The sequence below is a fragment of the Thunnus thynnus genome, chromosome 20 (assembly GCF_963924715.1).
Source record: "Thunnus thynnus chromosome 20, fThuThy2.1, whole genome shotgun sequence".
NCBI classification, from domain to species: domain Eukaryota; kingdom Metazoa; phylum Chordata; class Actinopteri; order Scombriformes; family Scombridae; genus Thunnus; species Thunnus thynnus.
In genome coordinates, this window is record NC_089536.1 from 26,715,561 (window position 1) to 26,738,665 (window position 23,105).

The 23,105-nt window shown below is 38.2% G+C and overlaps 1 protein-coding gene across 1 annotated transcript; it reads left to right on the forward strand.

Annotated features, from left to right (window-relative positions):
- Positions 1 to 49: 49 nt before the first annotated feature.
- On the forward strand, positions 50 to 22,936 carry lrrc45 (leucine rich repeat containing 45). Its single transcript, XM_067576156.1, has 18 exons — positions 50 to 137; positions 1,138 to 1,452; positions 1,963 to 2,024; positions 2,117 to 2,187; positions 3,706 to 3,884; positions 4,664 to 4,792; positions 5,426 to 5,538; positions 8,089 to 8,147; positions 8,408 to 8,485; positions 9,571 to 9,706; positions 10,837 to 10,914; positions 11,031 to 11,142; positions 11,259 to 11,329; positions 12,812 to 12,904; positions 13,801 to 13,893; positions 15,626 to 15,799; positions 17,613 to 17,760; positions 20,116 to 22,936. The coding sequence occupies exons 2-18, from the start codon at positions 1,224 to 1,226 to the stop codon at positions 20,313 to 20,315; spliced, it is 2,025 nt and encodes a 674-aa protein (XP_067432257.1). The 5' UTR covers positions 50 to 137; positions 1,138 to 1,223; the 3' UTR covers positions 20,316 to 22,936.
- Positions 22,937 to 23,105: the final 169 nt, after the last annotated feature.

Sequence of the window (23,105 nt, forward strand, 5' to 3'; positions counted from 1 at the left end):
TAGACTACACTGACCATGATGCTTTGCGCCGAAATACACTTCCTAGTTACTTTGTCACTTGGCTTCCTTTAACTGTCAGCTGTGCCTTCTACAACAACAGTAACTGCCCCGAAGATATTTGTGGTCTAGTCGCAGAGGTCTGTGTTCTTTTCTATAAACTTATCATTATTATTTTTCAGGAGAAGTTCCCCAAACAAAAACTTCCTTATTTAGCGCGTCGGTGGACCGTCTGATAGCCCAGCAACAGCCTTTGCAACGTTACTTAAAAAGCGACACTCTCATTCAAAATGTAGCAATGTACGTTAACGTTAACTTTTGCTTGTCTATTGCCAAGCTACATATATTGTAAAATATAACACAATACCTTTTCAGAATCAATAGAAGCCATCTTCTAATTCGGCACATATATGATTCCACCAAGCAGCATTTATTTCATTGAATTTACTCCTTTTGAGTCCCACTATTTGCTTCCGCCATGTAAGATAATTGGCAAATCAGTACTGAAAGTTTAAATGTGTGTTCTGCTTCTTGATTGGATTTTGCCGATTTGAAGAATTGAACCTTGAGGTGTAGGCCAGGTTTTGCCTGCTATGTTACGACGTATGTATATTTGTCTAAATCATGATGCACTCTAAACTGCTTCAGTTTTGTATGGAGTTTGTTTTTATAATGGATTTAATTGATGCTGTTAATCACATGATCCTAATGAATTTGTATGTTTTATGTTAGAACAGGAACGTCTTTTGTTGGGCATCTCTAAATTATTAGTCAAGCTCTTCTGGATTAAATATCCATGCATTGTATTCTGAATCAGAAAGTATCCTTTTGGGTTGTTAGCGTGGTAAGTCTATCAGCAGCTGCTATACACAAGAGTTCTATGCCATTCAGCCTCAAAAAGGAGGCTGATTACTGCAGTTTGACTTTGGTTCTTCTCCTGCACCCACTTCCACTTACTGAATAAAGGTAATACTGCTGGTGGATCTCTTTACATGATTAAAACACTAGTCTACCAGAGAAACACCTTTGGGATGGGGTTGGATGTGCTTGAAGATGCAGGACAGAGGGAATCATTAGAGTATATGTGTTATAAAATTCTTTTTCAGTCCTGGGAAGTAAATTTAGTCTTTTCTTCTTCAGTCAAATCCATAGGGACACAGTTCCCCAGGAAGGAAGAAGTGAAGACAGCACTGTGCACTTCAGATGTAAAGGAAAGACTTGTGAGAATGGAGGATTTCAGACGGACGTACTTGCGTCTGTGTAAAGAAGGAGGTGTGGAGCCCCAGGAGAGTGTTGTGGTCCAGCTTCAGGAGAGCAGGGCTGCTCAGGGCTCCAGACTGGACCTGAGTGGACAGAGCCTGTCTGCAGATACCTGCTCAGTGCTGGCCAGGGCCTTCCAAAAAGACACCATCTTTACAGAAGTGTCACTCAGTGACTGCATGCTCAGTGAGGAAGGTGAGTTTCTATAAGGCAGACAAACAGCCTATATGTAGCCTGATATTGTAATAGATATTTTTCATACATTTGAAAATGTATGCATGATACATCTTTAGTGCATTTTTATATGTGTCAGATTGATACAATGTGGTCTGGGAGGATTTTAAGCAACCATTTGTGAATCTTCACTGAAACCTGCTTTGCTTTTGTCTGAAGAAGCTGCTAACCAGTGTAACACAGTGTGATTTGTCTGGCTTTTAAAAGATAAGCCTGGTGATATTCTATATTTTTGTCAATGTCCACAAATCGTATGAATAGACCAAAACCAGCAGTGTGCTAGTCTGTCTCTGTTGTGCTCAGCCCAAAGCCCATTGGTTCCATAAAACATTGATGTGTTTTAAATAGATTTATCAGATATATCAGGCCCTGGATACACACACAGTACTTGTTAGTAAATGAATTCATTGTTGGTTGGGATCTGCACATGAGTATGTATGGTATGTATAACAGTATTTGCTTGACTCTCAGGTGCCAAAGTACTACTGACTGGACTGTTTGGCAACACAACTGTGAAAGTTCTGGATCTGAAGGTATTCAGACTGGACACACTCTCAGACACAATGAATTTAATTTCATGAAACATGTGTGTTGATGGTCAGTTGATGCAAAATATTATTCACAGGGAAATAACCTGAGATCAACAGGGGCTGAGGTGTTGGGAAAGTTGTTGGCAAGGAACAAGACTCTGCGTAGGTGAGAATTATGCTCCTCATGTAAGAATATTCTCTGTTGTTGCAACACTGGGCATGTATATTTAAATATAAAATATGGCTGTATGGTGTAAGCATATGACTTAAATTTTGTTTCCTAAGATATCAAATAAATCATATGAGGTTTAACTACACAGGATAACCTGGTCAAGGTCCACTAACTAATTTTTTTTCAGTTGTCATGGAGATGGCTCAGTTGTCATTTATTTTAACCCTTTCTTTAAATAGGTAGTCTCATTGAGATCAAAATCTCTTATATACAGAACATATACAGTATGAGCATGGACAATAATACACAACTCACATACACAGAACAGTGGTTACACATGAAGACAACAATTATAAGTAGCATTATAATATAGTACAATATTTGAAATCCTCAAAAGAAATTTGAAATTTTAATTTCAAAACTTTTTGTACTCAAAACACACTTTAAAACTAGTTTTTCCAAGCACAGTTTGAACATGTGGTATAGATAAAGTTAAAATATCCTCTGACCTAACATTTACAATTACTGTATTATTTGTGATTAGAGAACAGAGACAGTTTGGCAGCTTTTACAGTAGTTGTTTATAGATAAATAATATACAGTTCAATTCCCTTCTGTCAGTTAAAGAGGACCAACAGACCTTTTTATACAAGACACAATGGTGAGTGAGGAGTTCATCACCTGTGATAAAGCGCAGTGCACTACATATGATACACTGTGTCATAAATATCTCCATAGCTACAATTAGATTCAGATTTTTAAAAAATATTTCACACATCACCTGGTGTTGCTTATATTTTCAGATTTTTGAGAGAGTCCTCATGGCAGTGAATTATTATGATAATTTATTTCAATCAATCACATTTGAAGACACTGGCTTGTTGTAGGCAATAATGCAGGATTGAGCTTATTTTATTTAATTGTTTATTTAACAGGGACAATGAATAGTCATTGACTGTCCCAGAGTTAGCTAGATAGCTAAATTTCATCAGCAGTCCCTGGGCAGGCAAATGTACTTAATTGATTTACTTAAATTTACTTGGTGCAAAATCCCTTATAGGTTTGAAATGAATACAAATGACCAAAATGGAACCTGGAGGCTTTGGGGCCCTGGACAGTTGCCCTCTTTGACTGGTTGCTATCCAGCCTTGTGTGTAAGCAGCAGGCAGATTGGTCTGACATGTCATTGTTCAACCTATGTATGCTTTCTGAAGTACTTTTATGCCAGCACAGTCTTGGCTCCATTTTGGAGCAGGTCAACCAGCGCACATTGTTGCATACCCTGTCTTATCCCCACTGATTAAGAAATTATGATTTCATCCTGTCCACCTTAATCAAATGCTGGTGTCAGATCTGGAAGGACATTTTCTCATAACAGAAGGTTTACTGATGTTGCCTTACAAGATTTCTTGTTTTTGAGGTCAAGGTTTAGAAAGTAAATTTGCCTGGTGTAGTTTTAACAACAGTGTGGCCTGCCGTGTCTAACACAGTGCTTGTAAACGCTGTATGCAGGCTCGTATTGGAGTGGAATGCGTTGGGGGTGTGGGACGAAGCCTTCTCTCTCTTTTGTGAGGGTTTGGCCTCCAACAGCGTGCTGACACACCTTGACCTGCGCAACAATCAGATCAACCACCATGGAGCGTCTGAGCTCGCTCTGGGACTCAAACGCAACGGCACCCTGGAACTGCTAGGTGACACACAATGAACCAGATATGACCTGCTCACAAGAATCTGTTCAACATCATGTGATATTACTTTCCTGTTTTTTCTATGTTTTTGACCAGAACATTTTTCGGATTGATGGCGCAGTGGTTAGACAGGCTCTGTAGTGGGAGATCACACATATTTTATTAGTTAAGTAGCAACTAAGTGACAGGCAGTGGAGGAAAGTAACTGAGTACATTTAATATGAGGATGTACTTTACTTTAGATTTTTGCTCTGCTAGTTTGGACTTCCACTCCACCACATTTCAAAGGGAAACATTGTACTTTTTACTCCACCACCATTTTACATACAAAATAGATGATTATCTTGCATTTTTATATATCAGACTTCCACCTCGACCTGCTACAGCATTACAACATGCTGCTTACATGTTACTTTCTGTGTACACTGTTAGGATTATTGAGTGGACCTATTACTCAAATGTAGACACAGTAATTCACAGACACAGATTCTTCTGTTGTAGACAGAGCGTTTATGTTGCACTGCCATTCACCGTTATATGCTTCCACTGCACCTCTATTTCATTCTAACACGATACTGATATAGTTTCATAAATACTATGAGGCTCTTATCCTCTGTCCTGACTGTAGATTTGCTAAAATGTTTCTGCTGTTATTCTATATCATACACTTCTGCTTTTAAAATAATAACTCTAATGCAAATTGTGGATGCAAATCTGTATTGGGGTGTATTTTCATGACTAATTAATGGTCCACTCTATCCTCACTCTCTGACTGTTCACAGATCTGAGGTGGAACAACATTGGTCTGCTGGGTGGCAGGTCTCTCCTGGAGGCTCTGCAGAAGAACAAGAGCATAGTGCAGCTGGAGATGGCAGGGAACAACATACCCAGTGACGTACTAAAAGCACTCGGTATGGTCTGTGTGTGTGTGTGTGTGTGTGTGTGTGTGAACATGATTCATCCTGGGTTTTTTCTGATCTGTAAGACTAATTACTTGTTTTTTTTTTTTAAGTAATTTGTTATTTGTGTATTATTTGTGTGTTATACCCCCAAACAGGAAGTTGCATTCTGTCTGCCTCTGGAGGGGCAGTTCATACAAATTACAAAAAAAAAATTCTCAGTTACCTCCACTGGTATCTCCTAATAAAGATAGTTTTGGTTTTATTTGTCTAGGTTTTGAGATATCTGTCTCTGAGATGTCTCCATCCACTCCATTACAATGGAGGTTAATGGAATTTAGAACCGCAGCATTTTCTAGAAACAGTGCCCAGTTACTCTAAATAATTTGATCTGTTAATCGGTTAATCTGAACACAGACTTCACTGTCAACAGCTTTTCTCTTTGGTAAAACTGAAAAGTGTTGATGGTAGATCAGACGGAGTGATAACTGAAGAACCATCTGTGATTGTAACTGTAACAGTATGGCTTCAGTTTGAATAAAGATTTATTACACATCTCGTTACTGGGAAGTAATATCATTACTATAATGTGGTACACATTGTCATCCACTGATACCTGTTGCTCCTGTTGTTTAACCCTTTCAGAGCAGACCACAGGGCACAACTCAGACAGACAGTCCACCCTGAGAGACAGCCACAGCAGGACCAAGGTCCTCAGCAAGGAGATTCAGATTCTGAAAGAGGAGAAGGGCCGGCAGGTAACCCTGGCATCAAAGACTGAAATAATTTGGATACTCCAAGTGTGCTTTCAGAGCTTTGGTTGTGGCTAATTTGGTTCAGACCAAGAAAAAAAGATACCTTACTGCCCAGAATTGGCTGAGTTCATATTCATAATGCCTTTTAACAAACAAACCAAGAAAACATGAAGTGACATGGACTGAGGGGTAACTCATTCATTGGACAGTTTTGGTGATGTTAGCCTGCATCATTAGCATTATTTGGACCACAGAGAAAAATGAAAATCTGGTGATTGACAGCAGGTCAAGCAGCACTTTACACATAGAGCTCATCAAAAAATAACAGATTGTAAGCTTTTTTAGTATAATTAGAATCAAATCAGTCAATTATGAAAAAGGATGAATACATAGAAACGGACAAAAAGAGGCATCCTTTACCATAACAGAGACAGTTACTTAGTAGGACACATGTAAACATGTAAACCTCTGTTTTAACGCCTTTCAACTTTCTGATTTATCACAGAGGACCCCTCATTCATGCTGATGTGCATATGTGTTACTATGGTTACAAAATGATTTGCATAAACATGTTGTATACACTGCTTCTAAAGTTCACTTGATAGTAGGTTAATAATTATAGTAATTTAGTAGTAGTTTTCCTTTTGACTCATGCTAAATCATATATATACTATCACAAAGACTTGTGGATGGTCAGCTTTGCTCTCACACTGATTGAAGTTCAATTCACAGCTTTCACACCAGCCTGAACGAACCACACTGAACACACCAGAGTTTGATTGAACTCAAGCAAAAAGGTTAGGTGTGAAAGGAGGCTTAAGGAGCAAGATCTCAGGCTGTTACAGTTTTAAATTTTTTAAAGTTTCAAATCTCCCCCCAGATTTTCTTACATACCCCATGGAGAATCTAGCCATGCAGATACTTTTGGTTTTGAAATATCCACAACTGAGACAGCTGAGATAATGTGTTAATGAGAGATATCATTGTTTGGTTCCTAAACTTCAAACCGTTTTTGCTTTGAAACCTAGACGATACTGGATACATGCTGCCGTTTACAGATGACACAAGAAACTTTTAAGTTAACACTCAAAAGTTTTAAATGTCTTTGAAAATGTCTTTGCATTCTAGTGTCTCTTCGCCTGGAGCAACAAAATCCTACTGTGTGTTACTCCAAATAAAGTCTAGCTTTTGACATATCAAACCCTCGAAACATCTTCAAGACTAAGGGCCCTATGTTAATGATCGAAGAGCATGGTCTGAAGCGCATTGTGCAAGTGAATTTAGGGTGTGTCCAAATCCACTTTTGCCATTTTAACGTCTGAAAAAATGGTTGCAGCACCAGGTGCATGGTTCAAAAGGGTTGTCCTTAGTCTCTTAATTAATCGTGGTTGTGTTTTGGGTGTAACAGGCAATAAACCAATCAGAGTGTCATCTCCCATTCCCTTTAAAAGCCAGCTACACTTGTACCTTGGAGGATTGCTATGAAAATGGCGCATTTGCCAAGTAGTAAGAAGGAGTGCTTCTCTGCAGAGGAAACGGATCTGCTCATGCATGAAGTGAAAGTGCACAATCCATAAGGAGCACACTGGCCCCTGCTGCTCATGGATCCTGCCATGGTCAGCCCCACCGTGGTGCTTCTCGCCTGGGAATTCATTACTGCGATTAGCTAATTCTGATAAATATTATGACTAACCATTATGACATGTATTTCTTAAAATATGTTAATGCACAGATGGGAGCAAGTGCATTTTCTAGTTAAACGACATGGGCACTGGACGGGAAAATGACGACTATGTCGGTCTTAAACTAGCAAAGACACTTGTGTTGTGCTTGACACCGATTTATGCTGCAAAGATAGGGCCCTAAGAGTCTACAGCCATGTTTTGTTCACCAGCTTAGTTTAGTTTAGTTTACATGGTTTAGTTTTTTCATGGCGATCCATCCAATAGTTGTTCAGACATGGCTCTCAGGAAGACAAATGCCAACCTCATGGTGGTGCTAGAGCAGAAAAGTCAGTAGGATTCAGCCTCTGAGGAACATGAATGTCTGGACAAAATTTCATGGCAATCCATCTGATAGTTGTTGCAATAGTTCAGTCTGGACCAAAGGAGTGGAGTGACTAACATAGCCATCCAGTGACTAACATAGCCATCCATATAGTCATGTAGCTAATATGGCTAAAAAATGTTTCTTCCTGTAGAGAGGACAGAAGGTGTGGTCATGCAGCATGAATTCATGTGGGTTAGAATGAATTCCAATAATGTCCACTTTTGGAAATAAGTATCAAAACGTCCAGAGTTTCCAAATTTCTCAAACAACTCCTGCAGGATAATTAATCTTAGCTGACATGAATTGAAGCTGACCACAGCCATCATGCTCTCTTAAGGACAAAGCTACAAATGTTTTGCAGCTACCTTTCCTACAGGTAGTGTGCTTGATACTCAAATAATTTTTGGGTCTCTCTTGATGGCGTACAAGAGTACTCACTTCAAATAGTTCATGAAGTATTCCAGATTTAGGATCAAGTTTGTGGTTGTTTCGGCTCTCTTTCAGTTCCTAAGCCTGATGGAGACCATTGACAGGCAGAGGGATGAGCTGGGACGCTCCAACAGGTGAGAGCAAGTGTTACTGTGTAAAGTCATTTGCCATCATCATAGTTTAAGATTGAGATCAGTAAGAGGGACAACCTCCACATCAGTATTTAGCTCTTCATATTTGCACAGGAAAAAAAATGAGCCTTGGATAATATATAGATTTTATTTAGGAAGCACATTTTTCTATGTATAAAAATCATTCTGCTTCTTCTTTAAAAACAATATTGCAAATCAAATTATGTATCCATGACCTTACTACCTCTTTTCTGTTTCATTAGGTCCACTTCCATTCAGATAGGTCAACTCCAGGAGGCTCTGAACGAGAGGAAGTCAGCTGTCAACTCACTCACTGCCAAGTAATCATTTCATCTTCCTTTATTCTATATTCACAATATGAAGAACAACATAGTCTGTATGTGTGTAATATAATTGACTTTCTTCATTTTCAGTCAGACAAAGGTAGTATGAAGATCTACAGTATGAACCATAGTATATATACTTCTTTTATTCAGGCTTCCTGAAACACTCATACACACTGAATATTTCATCAGGTGCTTAGAGGGACAGCTATTAATAGTAATTGATAGTTTCCTGCTACACAGACGACCCTAGCCTGAAGCCCTCATATTAATTCACCCTGACCCATATAAAGTTATGAGCAAAGTGTAATCAGACACACTGCAAAAGATTTCCAACTAAAAAATATACATTTTTGTTAAAACACATTACAATTAAGAAAACAGACACCTAAAGACAACACTCTGATGTTTGCGGCCACAGAGCAGCACATATTAAACATATAATGTGGAAAAATTAATATTATAGCAAAACCACTGCTGCTTTGACACAAGCCTCACACAGCTGACACCACTCACTGCAGCACCACTGAACTCCTCAGTAATCATAACATCATGCATTCAGAAATGTTACATTTCCTTCTATCATCAGTGCTGAAACCTAATGTCACATTACATTAAACAGCTTTGAAGTATGAAATAGGCCAACAGACAACAGCTTATCTATTTTAGTGTTTTCTCACCACTAAAGTTGTCTATCAGTTCAATTGTATGTATAATCACATGTATTTTTATTAAATGTGTGTCTGTTTGTTATGGGACTCTGTTTCTCATGTCAAAAAGTGATAAATCTGACATGCACTGTAGACTAACTCATGTTGCCAGTTGGCACAGTTTGGTTATAGTGAAAAATATCTACTGACAAAAAGATCCTCTTCCTGGTAAAGTGATAATCTGCTTAAAATCATTAAACACTTTCAACTAAAAAAATCAGCCAGTTTTGCTGACCTGCATACTCTGTGAAGATGCCAAATTAGATTTCAAAGCCCAGAGTATTGGACTACAGTACATGAATGTGAACTTTTATTAGTTAAAGTAAAGTAAATACAGTGACTCTGATCACATGGTGTTATGATGTTTTTCAGATTGCAGATGACAGAGGCTGCCCTCACCCTCTCTGAGCAGAAAAACCACAACATGGGAGAGCTGCTGACACGAGTGAAGGCTGAGAAAGAAGAAGTGAGGGAACGGCAGAGCCGAGAGAGGAAAAAAGAGCAAGAGGTATAGAGAGATGGGAGGAGAGACGGCACTGCAAAAACAAGTCATTTCAGCTCAAGTTCAGTGTGATTTGCATAGGAAACCAGAACAACGGCTGTGTGGATCTTGATTTGATGTTAGAATGATGCGTATATGTTTGCATATTTGAAAAAAAATAGCTTTGCTTACCAGGAAGGAAAATACCATTTTTAATATGCAGATGTTTTATAGGTTAAAACAAGGTCACATGATTTTGAAGCGGGAAAATATTCTACCTAGGCAGCTCACATAGAGATAAGCTTATAATGATCAGTTTCTCTAACTGTCTGTTGACTCCACTGAAGGAAGTTAACTGTCAGGCATACTGCTCCATAATAATTTCCTTATTGCATGCAAATATTGGCACAAGCAATGTGTTTTCCACTGTATTTAATTTCCTCTAGTACCAGAAGCCTGTGGCATTACCTTTGTATATATATACGTTTTTGTATACATCACCCTGAAATCGAAACACAACTGCAACAATATATTCAGCCAAATGGTTAGTTTTTGACTTTATCACTACTACTTAGTCCAACTCATTCAGTGATTTGGAAGAGTGAGGTATTGGCTTTAATCTATAACGCATATTACACTTACTGAAATCTGTGAAATACTTAAAATCCTTCCTTTGTCCAAAGCCAAAGTACTGTCTTAAGGAACCCCCCAATTCCCAACCATTTATCTATTAGTCTGAAATAAAAGTCATCTTCCAAATACCCTCCCACCTGGCAAGTATTCTTAAAGGTCTACTAATCAAGAATACCTGTTGAAGTGGATCCTGTTCATGACACCAGATTGTTGAAGAAATTACTAATAGTATGATACTAAATGGCCAAGTAGAGGTCTTGTTGTTTATTGACCAAACTATAAGGTTTATTAAGACAAACACTTGGACAGAGAGCATGGGGTCTGTGTACAGCCGGGTCTGCTGCAGTGCAGCAACTTCACACAAGAGAGTTCAGCTGTATACAAGCAATTTTCTCTCACACAGTGTAATGAGATTTTTGGACTATGAGAATGCTGTACTGCAATTGTGCTTGTTGAGATATCACTGTTAATAATTGCTGTAATGTACCTCAGCTGATCATATGGAATTGTTTTCCACCCTGTAGGACAGTGTGCTCAGGGAGGGCAAGCTCCTCCGAGAGACCCAAAACCTTACAGAGACCAACGTCCAACTCAGGAATAAGGTATGAGGGTGGTGTCTGTGCAGGATGGTGAGAATTGTGTGTGTGTATGGTTGCACTAAAATGGTACCAATGCTAAGGGCTTAATTTATTTATATGTGTGTGTGTGTGTGTGTTAGGTGGAGGAGATGGAGCGTAGGTGTAAGTCTCAGCAGCAGCAGATCTTTGAGCTGAAGCAGGAACTGACCAACAGCACAGCTGAGTTCAAGCTGCGATTAGCACAGGCAGAAGGTAACACACACTGAAACAACTGCACACACAGACATCCTCCATCACAGACAGGCAAAGAGAATGTCATTTTCCACATGAAAGCCAGGAGAGATCTCCTGTGTTTCACCCTCTGACAGATCGTCTGGAAATGGAGAAGCGAAGATCCAAGCAAGCCCTAGAGGACATGGATAATCTGCGACAGAAAGAGGTGCTCTCTAGATCTTAGTTCTTGTTTGAAATGTGGTCTACACATCACACGACTGATGCTCAAATCCCACCAGTTATTCCACTTAAGATTTCACTTAGAGATTGGGTTACGAGAAGCATTTTAAACTGTTAGGTAAACTGATCCTTAGGTAAGAATTAGGTAAGTGAATAAGGGAAATGGAAAGACACAATACATATTACCCACATATACTTCAACTAAGACATATTTATTTCTTATGAGTATCCATATGATAAATGGGACCAGAGAGCTGCAGACATCAAAACAGAAGTTCATCAGAAAAGGATTAAAGCTAAGTGGAATTTATGACATATGAAATGATACGAAAAGCAGCAGATTCAAGTGTTGTAGTAGTATTCTGTTCAACTTTTTGTGGTAAAATTATGGCTAACACCTACAGTGCTGAAATTTTACATATAAATGAATGCCCTCGCCAAACAAGTTCACACAATGCTGATTAAGCCTATCGCCGCCAGATAAATCTTTCCATATTTCACAGTATACAGAGTTTTTAATCTGGTGTCGAGTTTGACATTCCTGCGCTGCGGATGAATGCATATGAACTAGAGATTTACACCGGCTGGCTAACTTCCGATTAGCGCCCTGCTAACTTGAATGCGGATAAAATAATTGAATTGTGTGGCCATTTTAGACTTTTCAATGTTATAAGACAGAATGGATCAAATTCTGATTGTGACACAAGTCATTTCATGGGAGTTGTATGACACTCAAAACAATTTATCCACTGTTCTACAGCCACAACAGTAGTGACAGTTAAGGCTAGGGCAGAGCCTCTGACATACAATGTTATTGTAAGTACTCTCACTGCCAGAAGGGGGAGACAAAAGTCCTGCACTCCAGCTTTGATTCTTGTAATGTTATTACTTTTTTCCACAAAATTGTGACTTTATTCTCATAACATTACAACTTCAACATCTTTTTTTCAGTGGCCCTACTAGAGCCTGATATTCCCTTGATAATAAGAAAAACAGGCCTCTCAGCCTCCTGTAATCACATCAGACAGAATACAGACGTCCATTCTAAAAGCAATCCAATTCACAGTGAACACAGTGGTGTTATAAATATCGGATAACGTGTTCAATATTAGCTTACAAAAAACAATTAAACATACTGTTTGAAATTCATTGTATTCTTTTAAAATGAGTTTGTTCACCTATGAGAGGAACGTCAGCCAGTATTGAGGAAATAAGTTTATAGGAAATAAGAGAAAAGCCTTGCTTTTACAGTACATCAATGAAGATTTTGATGGATAACTTAACATAATATCCCAAACAAATTTATTTAGAATGACAAACTGTAAAAACAAATGCTAACTTGCAGACAGTACAGCACTTTCTTAGCTTCTCGTTTATCTTATTTTAGCTTTTCTTGTTGTAATATAATACTTATTTCATTTTATTTTTTAGAAATTGTGAAATAATTAAAGCTCACATTTCTGTATAGGTGGAGCATGTGAATCGACATCTAGAAGAGAGTGAGAGAGCCCTGCAGGAGCGCATCTTTAAACTGGAGGGACAGCGAATACAACTGGAAGAGGTCAGATCTTTGAATGTCCTTTTTTAAAAGACAAAAAAAACACAAGAAATGTAACAGAAATTTAGTCAACGATTTAACAAATAACAGATAATGGTTATTTATTAGTCAAAAGCCTGACTGTGCATTATAGTGTAGCAGCAGAGCTTATGCATGTAGGTCCCATAGCTGCCATAGCTCATGTATATTACCTTAAAAATGTAACAACATGTTGGGGCTGCTGCAGCTGCAGAGGTACCACAAGAAGTTGTGACTGGTCAGCTTGGGCAGCTTGTGTTTTTTTCCCACATGTTTCCGATGCCGTTGGAGAGTGTGATAGTGAAGACAAGGTTCAGGAAGTTGAAGCTATCTGCTCTTTTCAGTAGCACACATCTAACAAAGACATCTCCACTGCAAACCCTCTGCCCAACACCATCTGTCAGTTACTGTGGGATATACTGTATAATTATAACAAGATGCATCCTGATCATTTCCGACACATTTATCTGGTGTTGCTGTGGAGTTATCAGCAGCTGTGGAGCTATCAGCAGGTGAAATCAAACTGAACTGTAAAGATCATGGGAAAACCTAGTTCATTGTGCTATCTTGCTCTCTTCTGTACACACAACATCTAGTGCATGGGGATCCCTCCCTTTCCTTTTTTATAAGGGTTTTTTAGGGAGTTTTTCCTTATCCAAATCAAGGTCCTACAGACAGAGGATGTGTGCTTGTAAAGCCCTGTGTGGCAAGTTTATGATTTGTGTGTGTAGGAGGGGACATACAGCTGGTAGCCACAGTAAAATACACACCTGCACACTATACTGTACTTTGTTGGGGAGAGAGAACCGCTGCTGAAAGCTCCAGGCTGCCTGTGCTCTTAATGTGATGTCATGTAATAATAAAGAGTCCATCTCTTGTAGGAACTTAGTAAAGCCAAGGCAGCATGTGTGACAGAGAGAGCCCAGGCAGAGGAGGAACTGGGAAGAGTTCGTGCTCAAGTGCGTCTGGAAGAGGTGGGTTAAAAATGATGCATCTTTGATCTGATATGAAGACAACACCGGCTCACTTCCCATCCAGCCGTCTAGTGATTGTGAGGATGGAGAAATTGTATTTATGACCCGAATTATGAATAAATCATTAAACATTCTTTGTCTTCTGTTTCTTCATCAGCCAAATAGCATATTTTCTTCTTTTCTTATTTTTCAGTTCAACTTGGCTCATTCAGGAAAATGATTATTAGAATAATATGACATGAGGCTGAAAAGCATGGACATACTGTACCTGCAGCCTTTCACAAACATAGAATTTATTCTGAGTATTCGTAGCTCATTTTATTACTCCCCCATGTCTGTTCTGTTTATACAGTAAGTTTATGACTGGCGGTTTATCGGACCAGTAGAAAAGCAGCAGAGCCACCTCACACAGAATCTCTTCCCCTACAACATTTATCCAATTATCATAAAGATCAAGCTCAGAAGCGCAGAAGACCCAAGAAATGCAAAGATAAATTAGGTGTGCTGAAGCTCTGGTTTTGGATGCAAATCATATTTCTTTGCATTTCGAATTGCAGCTCTTTGTCATGTTTTGGAATGATAATAATTTGGGCTTGTAAAAAAATTAATCCCATACAGAAATGACTCATGACAAACAGCATCTCAACTGTCCTGTAATGTAACAGTTTTATAGAAACGTACCCGATGACTGCTGTACATATATACACACAGCATGTGACTGAAATAACACCTACAGACAATCAACATTTGTTCATTACTGTAAGAACAGAGCAGAAAAACATATACATTGTTGGTGAAAGGCTGCAGGTGCAGTAAGTATGTAATTTTCAGGCTCATGTGATATTGCAGAACTAATAATAACTTCTCTGAATGAGCCACAATGAACTTGGAGCAGAAAATCTGAAAAGACAAAGAAAAGAAAGCGTTTGGTTGACGAGGAAACAAAAGACAAAGTTCCAAAGAATGTTTCTATGATTCATTCAGGCTAAACACACAGCAAATCATTTTTATTTGATGAATTAATATGAATACAACTAGAGCCACTACTGGTGCTGTTTTTTCTGTTTATCTACAGTAATCTATAGTATTGCAATCATACTGTATCGTCCTTTCAGGCCAGCTGCTCCTTTTACTGTCCCATCACAATGTTGCCATCTGGCAATTTAACGTTTAACTTGCCAGAACTGATGTGGAGCTATCTTGAATTTGAATAATGTAAAATTCATGGTAATAATAAGTTACAATGAATGTCAGTTATGTCAAAGATATGCTCATGGTCATTTAGAAACAGTGTCTCAATGACATAGTTTGTCAACCAGAGAGCACTAAACTGAACTTTTACACTGTAAAATATCCCACTCAGAATTTCTTTTTATATACAGTATATAAAAAATAAATAAATATAGGCCATGACACATCATGAGATTTTTATTTAAATTCTCACATATTGATATTGATATTGATATTAGCCTCAAACGCCCTGTAGCAGTCGGGCTCTAAAGGTTACTTTGAGGCCACTCTAACCAACCTTTAGAACTGCTAGTTTGGGCTAAATAAATATTCTGACTGGTTACACTGTAGCAAATTGTAGATATTATGATTGATGATAATAATAATAATAATAATAATGATAATAATAATAATAAAAATATTGTAAGCATGGATAGCCAAGAGAAACAGTTTAACATCAAAATGCTTTGCCTCTTTCTTCCACCTTGTTTCTTCTGAGCAGCAGGAGCATGTGTCATCCTTGGAGGAGAAGCTTCGCTCAGTGCGCTCCTCCCTGCAGGAGGTGCAGCTCCACTGCTCCCAGCAGAAACAGACCATCTCTGAGCTTCAAGCCAAGAACAGCCAGCAGAGCATCGAGACGGACGGACTGCGCCGCAGGATAGAGGAGCTTCAGCAGGTCAGAACACCAGCTGCCTGTTACACACAATATGTAGACTATATTCCATATGTGACTCCTGTGTTCACACTATAGACTGACGTTATGAATGAAGTAACAGGGTTGCAATTAGAATGAAATGTAAGTCACTGTACATAAATTGACCTGTTTATGTAGTAACATCATCTGATTCTCATCAGACTTATTTTGACATATGAATGTGGGCTTCTGAAACACTGGATTAAATGTGTCTTTTCCAGAGAAAGCACACTGTGGTTAGCACTATCACCTCATGGTATCAAGCTCCCAGGCCTGAAGCCAGCCTGACCAGCTGGACTCTGTCTGTGTGGGTTTCCTCCCACAGTCCAAAGATATTCAGTTGAGTTAATCTGTAAACGCTGAACTGACTGTGTGTGTGTGAATGTGTTTTTGTGTGTGTACAGTTGTAAATTGGGAGGATGTTCTGCTGGCTCTAGAAATACTTTCCCCACTATAAATTTCCATTTCAAAGTCAGTGCCCCTCAACTTAGAAACACAAGAGTCTTCAGGATAATTTATGATACTGTAGGTTCATTTTGAATAATTATAACTTTGTTACTGAGAAATGATGTTGTTTTGATGTTGATATGGTAAAAATGGCTGGAAATACTGAGATACCCACAAGCCTCAGCCACTGATACTATGCAGAAGGCAGTCAGAGCTTTAGCAGGTTTATTGTTGCTAGTTCTAATAATATTTTTTAATAATAATGTTGCTGAATGGGCCAAGATGAACTTGGAACATAAAATAAGAAAAGACAGAAAAAAAAAGCCTTTTAGCTGATGACAAAATAGAAGTTGCAAAAAATATTTTTCTGATTCATTCATGATTCAACTTAAACATACATGGAATCATTTTTATTCAATGAATTAACATGTATAGCATTCGAACCGCCACTGGTGCCATTATTTCTGTTCATGCAGTAGTCTACACAACCACCAGAGAGCACTGAAATAGATTTTTATACAATGAAATGTCTTACTATATACAATATCTTGGTTACTATTCTTAAAGAACCAAATTTAAAGAACTCAAAAGAAACAAATATGTTTGTTTATGTTATGTGTCTATGTAAAAAAAGCAAGAAAATATTGACTGATATACCATCATAATATTTTTAAATCTCAATAAATATATATTAGGACATCAGCCTCAAATATCCTGCATCACTCAGATCCTAAAGGTTGCTAAAAGTTCAAAGGTTGCTAAAAGTTCAAAGGTTGCTAAAAGTTCAAAGGTTGCTGAAAGTCCAAAGGTTGCTGAAAGAATTCATCTAACATTGACCCAGAATCTGTATGTGAGTTGATGTACAGCTGAATGTTTTATCAAGTTTCTACAGAGTTTAATCTGAAGCTTACACTTTGTTACTGAATGATGCTGCAGAATTTTTAGCTCAGCGATTGGATGGTTCTTCTTGAAGCGCTCTGAAGTCACAGTTGTCTTTTGTCCTTAAAGGATAGGTCCATCTCAATACAACACTCACATGCCATATGTACATTAAAGGAGTGTTTGGTCACTGTAATCAATCCTCCCATTCATACCGATTGTGAGGCGACATCCTCCTCATTCTGTGGTTCATCTTAAGTTAATATGAGGATTGTGCTGCCTAAGTTAAACACACTAGTATGATAATTGACTGTCAAGATGTACCCCTTGCAAGGAAACAATGTTTGTTTTTTCTTCCTTCCATTTTCAGTCTTCCTTCAAATGCCTCAAGCAGTCATGAACATGTCCGGGTGTTTCTTTGTTAGCGTCAACATGCTGTGGGTGTTGAGCAGGTGGTGTGTTGTTGCAGGAGCTGTCCGGTAAGGAGCAGGAGAAGGTGGCTGAGGTTAGCCGGGTGAGGGTGGAGCTGCAAGAGCAGATCGGACACTTACAGGCAGAGAGAACGGCACAAGGAGGACTCAAAGAGAAGATCAGTGCTCTGGAGAGAGAGATGAAAGGTGCACCCTTACTTTTTCATTCTTTTCTCAGATCTAATGCAAGAGGTAATTGTGTTCTATCCTTAAACAGACAAAGTTTAAATATTTATTCAGTTATTTACAGTACAAACTAAATTTTAACACAAAATCTCTCAAATGTTTCCCAAAATATAGCGACAACAGGCATTCCCACATTGTATGTAAGAATGTACCTTTCTGCCTACAGCCTTTCCAACATAGATCATTCTTAACCAAACCAAACTATGCAATTTAACCTATGCAAGATTTTATATTGGGTGAGCTTTTCCTTTTTTATTTTCTATTTATTTTTTTATTGTTATTTTTGTTTTTGCAGTGATAGTGCACAATTAAAAGTAATTGCACCAGAGACAAAAAACAACTAGAGAACAGCAGATACACTGCATAAAATAGCACAATACATAAAAGTCCATCAGTGTGAGACAATAAATAGAATCACTATGATAAATACAATGAATACATACAATGCAATCATTGGTGGTGACACTTTTGTGCTGACTTTAGCCAAAGCTTGAGGCTGGTTGTAAACACTGTAAGGGTTCCCGAGTCTCTAATGTTTGTGGGAATGGAATTCCACTTCCCCACTACTTTAACTGAGAAAGCAGATTGACCAAAGGCTGTCCTTCTGAACTGTGGTACCCAGTCACCTCTAGTAGATGCTATAGTCCTACCAGCACTACCACTGCTGGGAAAGACAAGGCAACCTCTAAGAGGAGGAGGTGCGAGATTATGAATCATTTTAAACATCAAGCATGCATCAGAGTAAAATAACAAGTTATCAAAATTGAGGAAAATATATTTTTTTCAGGATATTACAGTGATGCTGATCCCTTGGCTTTGTTTATAGAGTAAGTACACAGGCTTGAGTGTAGTCGCACCTGCCTGTGACCAGGCTGTTATGCAATAAGACAGATGGGGAAAAATCATTGTGTGTACAAAAAGCTTTGCAGCGGACGGAGACAACTGGTGTCTGATGCTCTTAAAATTGTCTGCAGAATGTTATTGCAGTCTAACTGCTTGAATTAAAAAAAACCCTTTACCCTCTTGTCTGTATAAAAATCATTGTTTAGTCAGTTTTCTCACAATTAAGATCAAATTATGATCTGACATACCTGTTACCAGATGAAAGATTTAGTCAGTCTTTGAGGTAAGGCCTATCTGTGATTGTGATGATTGAGAAACCCTGGTTGGGCCTTGAATTCTTTGAGTGAGATTATACTGATCTGATATACTTTTGAATTTTTTCCTGTTCGCTTTATCAGCCCAGTTTATATTAAAATCACCTAATACAATTAATTCAGTCTTGGTACAGATTTCCTTTAGTAAGGATTTCAGTTTGTCATAAAAAATGTTATTAGAATTAGAGGGTTGGTATATTCCACCAACAGTAAAAGACATATGACATCTCACCTCCCTGAGGTATCAACACACAGCCTTAACCACACACTTCTCTTCAGTGTCACATGTGAAATCTTTCTGCCAGATCCATTTGGCAGTGTGACGCAGACTATTCAGTGAACTGTTGTGGTGTTCGTGAGGCAGCTTGTAATATTTACACAGCTGACAATCAAATTACATTTGGACTTTCTTGGAATTTCTTGAGGTTTATTTTACCCTCCTTACTAATAACCTTAATTTTGAAAGGAAATCCAAAGATTGTAATAAAAACAAAGTCACATAGCCCTTATTTTATGACTCCAAGCTTTCCTTGAATATGCACTGATAGGACTCTAAATATCACCCTTCTCTTGTTGCTGTGAAAGGTTAGTAAGAAGAGCAAGTTCCCTCTGTTGTTACACAGTCCAAATCAGTGGTAGTTCTAGCCTGAGTTATGGTAAGCCTGGCTATTTCAAAAGAAATAGAAAAATCATACAACCTTACATCTGGTTACATTAAAACTCCTTTCTCTCTTAAGGAGCATATTTTACTAATACAAATTCTTGAGATAAGTCAATTTTTGCAAAAATGTCCATCATGACACTATGATATTCAACCATGGAGAAAATTCTACCAACAGGTTCAAGTAATTCCACTTCGGTTTTCCAACAGATTTACTTGTTCTGGGGCTTTTCTAGGAACAAGTTTCACAAATGCAACAAATAACTTGAAACAAGTCAGAATTAACCAGGTCATCCAGAATTTGAATCCAATCGTCACACCTAAATAAAGAGTTTTACTTTTAAGGGGAAGAATACACCGATCTGTACATAATGTAATAATTTGTCCTGTAATCAAGTCAGATATTGTAGATTTCAAATGTATCCTGTCTGAAATTTGAAACATTTGCTGTACGGTTGTCTTTTATGCCTTTCTTATTCTGTCTGTTGTGTCCTGCAGTACTGAGTAGTAACCACCGAGAGGCGCTCCTTGACAAAGAGAGTGAGATGTCTTCTCTGCTGGAGAAGTTGCGGCTAAAAGAGGCAGAGATCCAGAGAATGAGGGAGGACGAGGCCCACAGAGCAAGCTACCTGCAGAGTGCCATCCTCACCTATGTTCAGGGCTCCCCTCTGGGACACTACAGCAGCCCCAAGAAATGACCCAGAGACCTCAACCTCTCAGCTGTAACCTCTGGACTCAAAGGTCAGGGGAGTCTGAAAACCTGCAGGGTAGAAAAAATATCATGATTTTGTGGACTTGAAACATTTAGAAACAAAATCAGGAGAATTACAGTAATATGGGGGAGATAATTGGTGCAGGGAAAAAGGACTATTAGCAGTAATCACACCTAACACAGTACAGATGCAGTCAAGAAATGAAGGTTTTTAAAGTTTGGAATTTTAAATGTTAAATTGTATGGACCTTGTCTTTACTCCCAGTTACTGCTCCTCATCAGGACTGGTTCAATTTGAACTGTGGTCTGGTTTACTGCTGGGACTCTACAACCCACACACTATCTAAATACAAGCCTCACCACTGTTTTAGTCCCAACACATGTACTTGACCATTTACAGTAAGACATATATTTTAACAAGGATTGGAAACATATTTTCTAATTGTTTTTTACCCAGTAAAGTTAGTCTGACTGACAACACCAAGGTCAAACTTTCTGCTTGACTGTGACAAGCTATCTTGAAAATGTAAAGGATAATGCCAGCGTATTACAACTTTGTGTATGTTTTATCTGATAACATCATCCTCATCAAAATAATAGCTGAGATCTGGAAACATGATGACACCACTGCAACGAAAGTCCCAACAAACACGAGCAGTCAGACCATCAGGCAGGTTGAAAACATGCCAACAGTTGATCCATGTTATCTAAACTACTCAAACTGAAAGTGAGTTCAGCTGAAATGTCACTAATAATGCCTCATTGAACAAGTAGGTCCAAGTTGCAGACTTGCAGAAAGTTTTTTCTGTGACCAAGTGACCAAACAAACCTGAAAAGTGTAAAAAAAAAAAGTGCACTGCTAATGTTAGTTTGCAGTCTAGAAAGCTAATTAGCTTGTCAGCTGCAGCACATTGAACAGCTTAAAAATGTACCTACAGATGTCAATCTCAACAATTATCCAGCTGAGTGTGATGTTATTATTACTATTTTTAATAAATCTACTGCAGTTTGCAGGTTTTTTAGTTGGTCTGCCAGTCTGTCCATCCATCCATTTACTCCTACAATCTACCGGCCAGATATCCATGACATGTGCTGTGGATATTCATGGTCCCCAGAGGATGAATACTATACATCCGATATTTTATGATCTAATAGGCAGATTGTCATGAGATTTACTGAGCACATTCATTCTCCTGAGGGAATGAATGCTTTTGTATGAATGAACCCATGACCTTTACACCACCACCACCACTGTCAGGACAAAATGTACATTTCTAGCCCAACTACTATTGAACTTCTATGAATAGCTAAATGATCGATATGTTGGTGATTCAGACCAACATCTGGATATTATGGGGTATAATGAACACTTCAGCCACAGGGCCTGATAGGTGTGCATTAGACTTTTACATTTTTTTACATTTTTAACAAGTGACAAAGTTTTCTTGCTGGATGAGATTATCACCATCTGCAAAAACATTGTCAGGGCACTTCAGCTCCTAAGATTGTCCAAAGGTGCAAGAAGTGCTAATAACAGCAGACAACCACTTTACTATTGCATCTTGATTATAGACTTATATAGACTTATTTTAAATAACAGTACAACATTTTGGGAAATACATTTTCTTCCTTTCTTTCTGAACATGAGATGAGAAAATAGATATCAATCTCATGTCTGAAGTCTTACATACAAAGCTGGAGTCAGGATGTGGTTACGCTGGTGTCAACAAATAGTTCCGACACGCCCACTAAAGCCATTAAAAGTCATTTTTATATTTCTGTTTGTGTATAGGTTAAACAAATAAGATACTACTTTAAAGGTAGGTGTATTTGTGAACTTTGGACAGAGCCAAGCTAGTTGTTTCCCCCTGCCTACAGTCTTTATGCTAAGCTAGGCTAACCACGTCTTGACTACAGCTTTGTACCTTACACATAGACATGAGATTGATATCTATCTGAACACATCACACTCAGAAAGACAATAAATAAGCATATTTCCAAAAATGTTGAACTATACCTTTTAAGAAAGGAATTTAGTGCTTAATATGAGACGAAACTACTGTTGAAAGGACATTTTATTTGCTATGATCACAGACCTGTCTTAATGTTGTATATGTGCTTAGATCATTGCAAAAAAATGTCCACTGGTAATAGTTCAGCTCTAACATTAACTGAGATGAAGTGTGCTTAAAAAGCGTTGTTACTAACATGCTGTCCAGTCCCACTCTACTCAACTCATTCTTCTTCTCCTCCTGAATAAATGAATTAAAGGCAGAGTAGCATTGTTAGCATGTTTACATACAAAATGAGATTTGGTCCAGATTTGCCTTTATACCGTATCTGTCAAATCACAAGTCTGTCCCTCTGCAGCTCAGATACAAAAAGCAGTAAACTGATTCACAAATGTTCTCTGCTGTTTTTGCAAGTAATATTTTGCAAATTAAACTCTGAATGCAGTCTTTTATAATATTTGTATAAAAACAGCTGTTTAATACCCTGAGATTGTTTCAGATATGTGATGGATATTTGTGATTTTATTTTTGCAGGTGTTTATTTTTGCCCTGATGCATTGTGTTTTTATATCAATAAAATGTGGTCATTTCTGAAGGAAGTGTCTCATGGTTTCTCTTCGTGTGTGAATGATTTAGTGGTTGATGTGGATTAGTCTATTATTCTATTTAACGGATAACATTACAGTATTCAGTGTGGTGTGCTGATGGGGTGGGGATGTATGAGGTCACTGGGTCTTGAAATTACAGCCAAAGAGTGTACATTA

What these genes read in the sequence shown, in the direction of transcription:
- lrrc45 (XM_067576156.1), top strand. Translation starts at nt 1,224, where the DNA reads ATGGAGGATTTCAGACGGACGTACTTGCGTCTGTGTAAAGAAGGAGGT. An exon ending in CGGCACCCTGGAACTGCTAG is followed by an intron (nt 3,885 to 4,663) that starts GTGACACACAAT and finishes GACTGTTCACAG; the next exon opens with ATCTGAGGTGGAACAACATT. An exon ending in AGCGAATACAACTGGAAGAG is followed by an intron (nt 12,905 to 13,800) that starts GTCAGATCTTTG and finishes CATCTCTTGTAG; the next exon opens with GAACTTAGTAAAGCCAAGGC.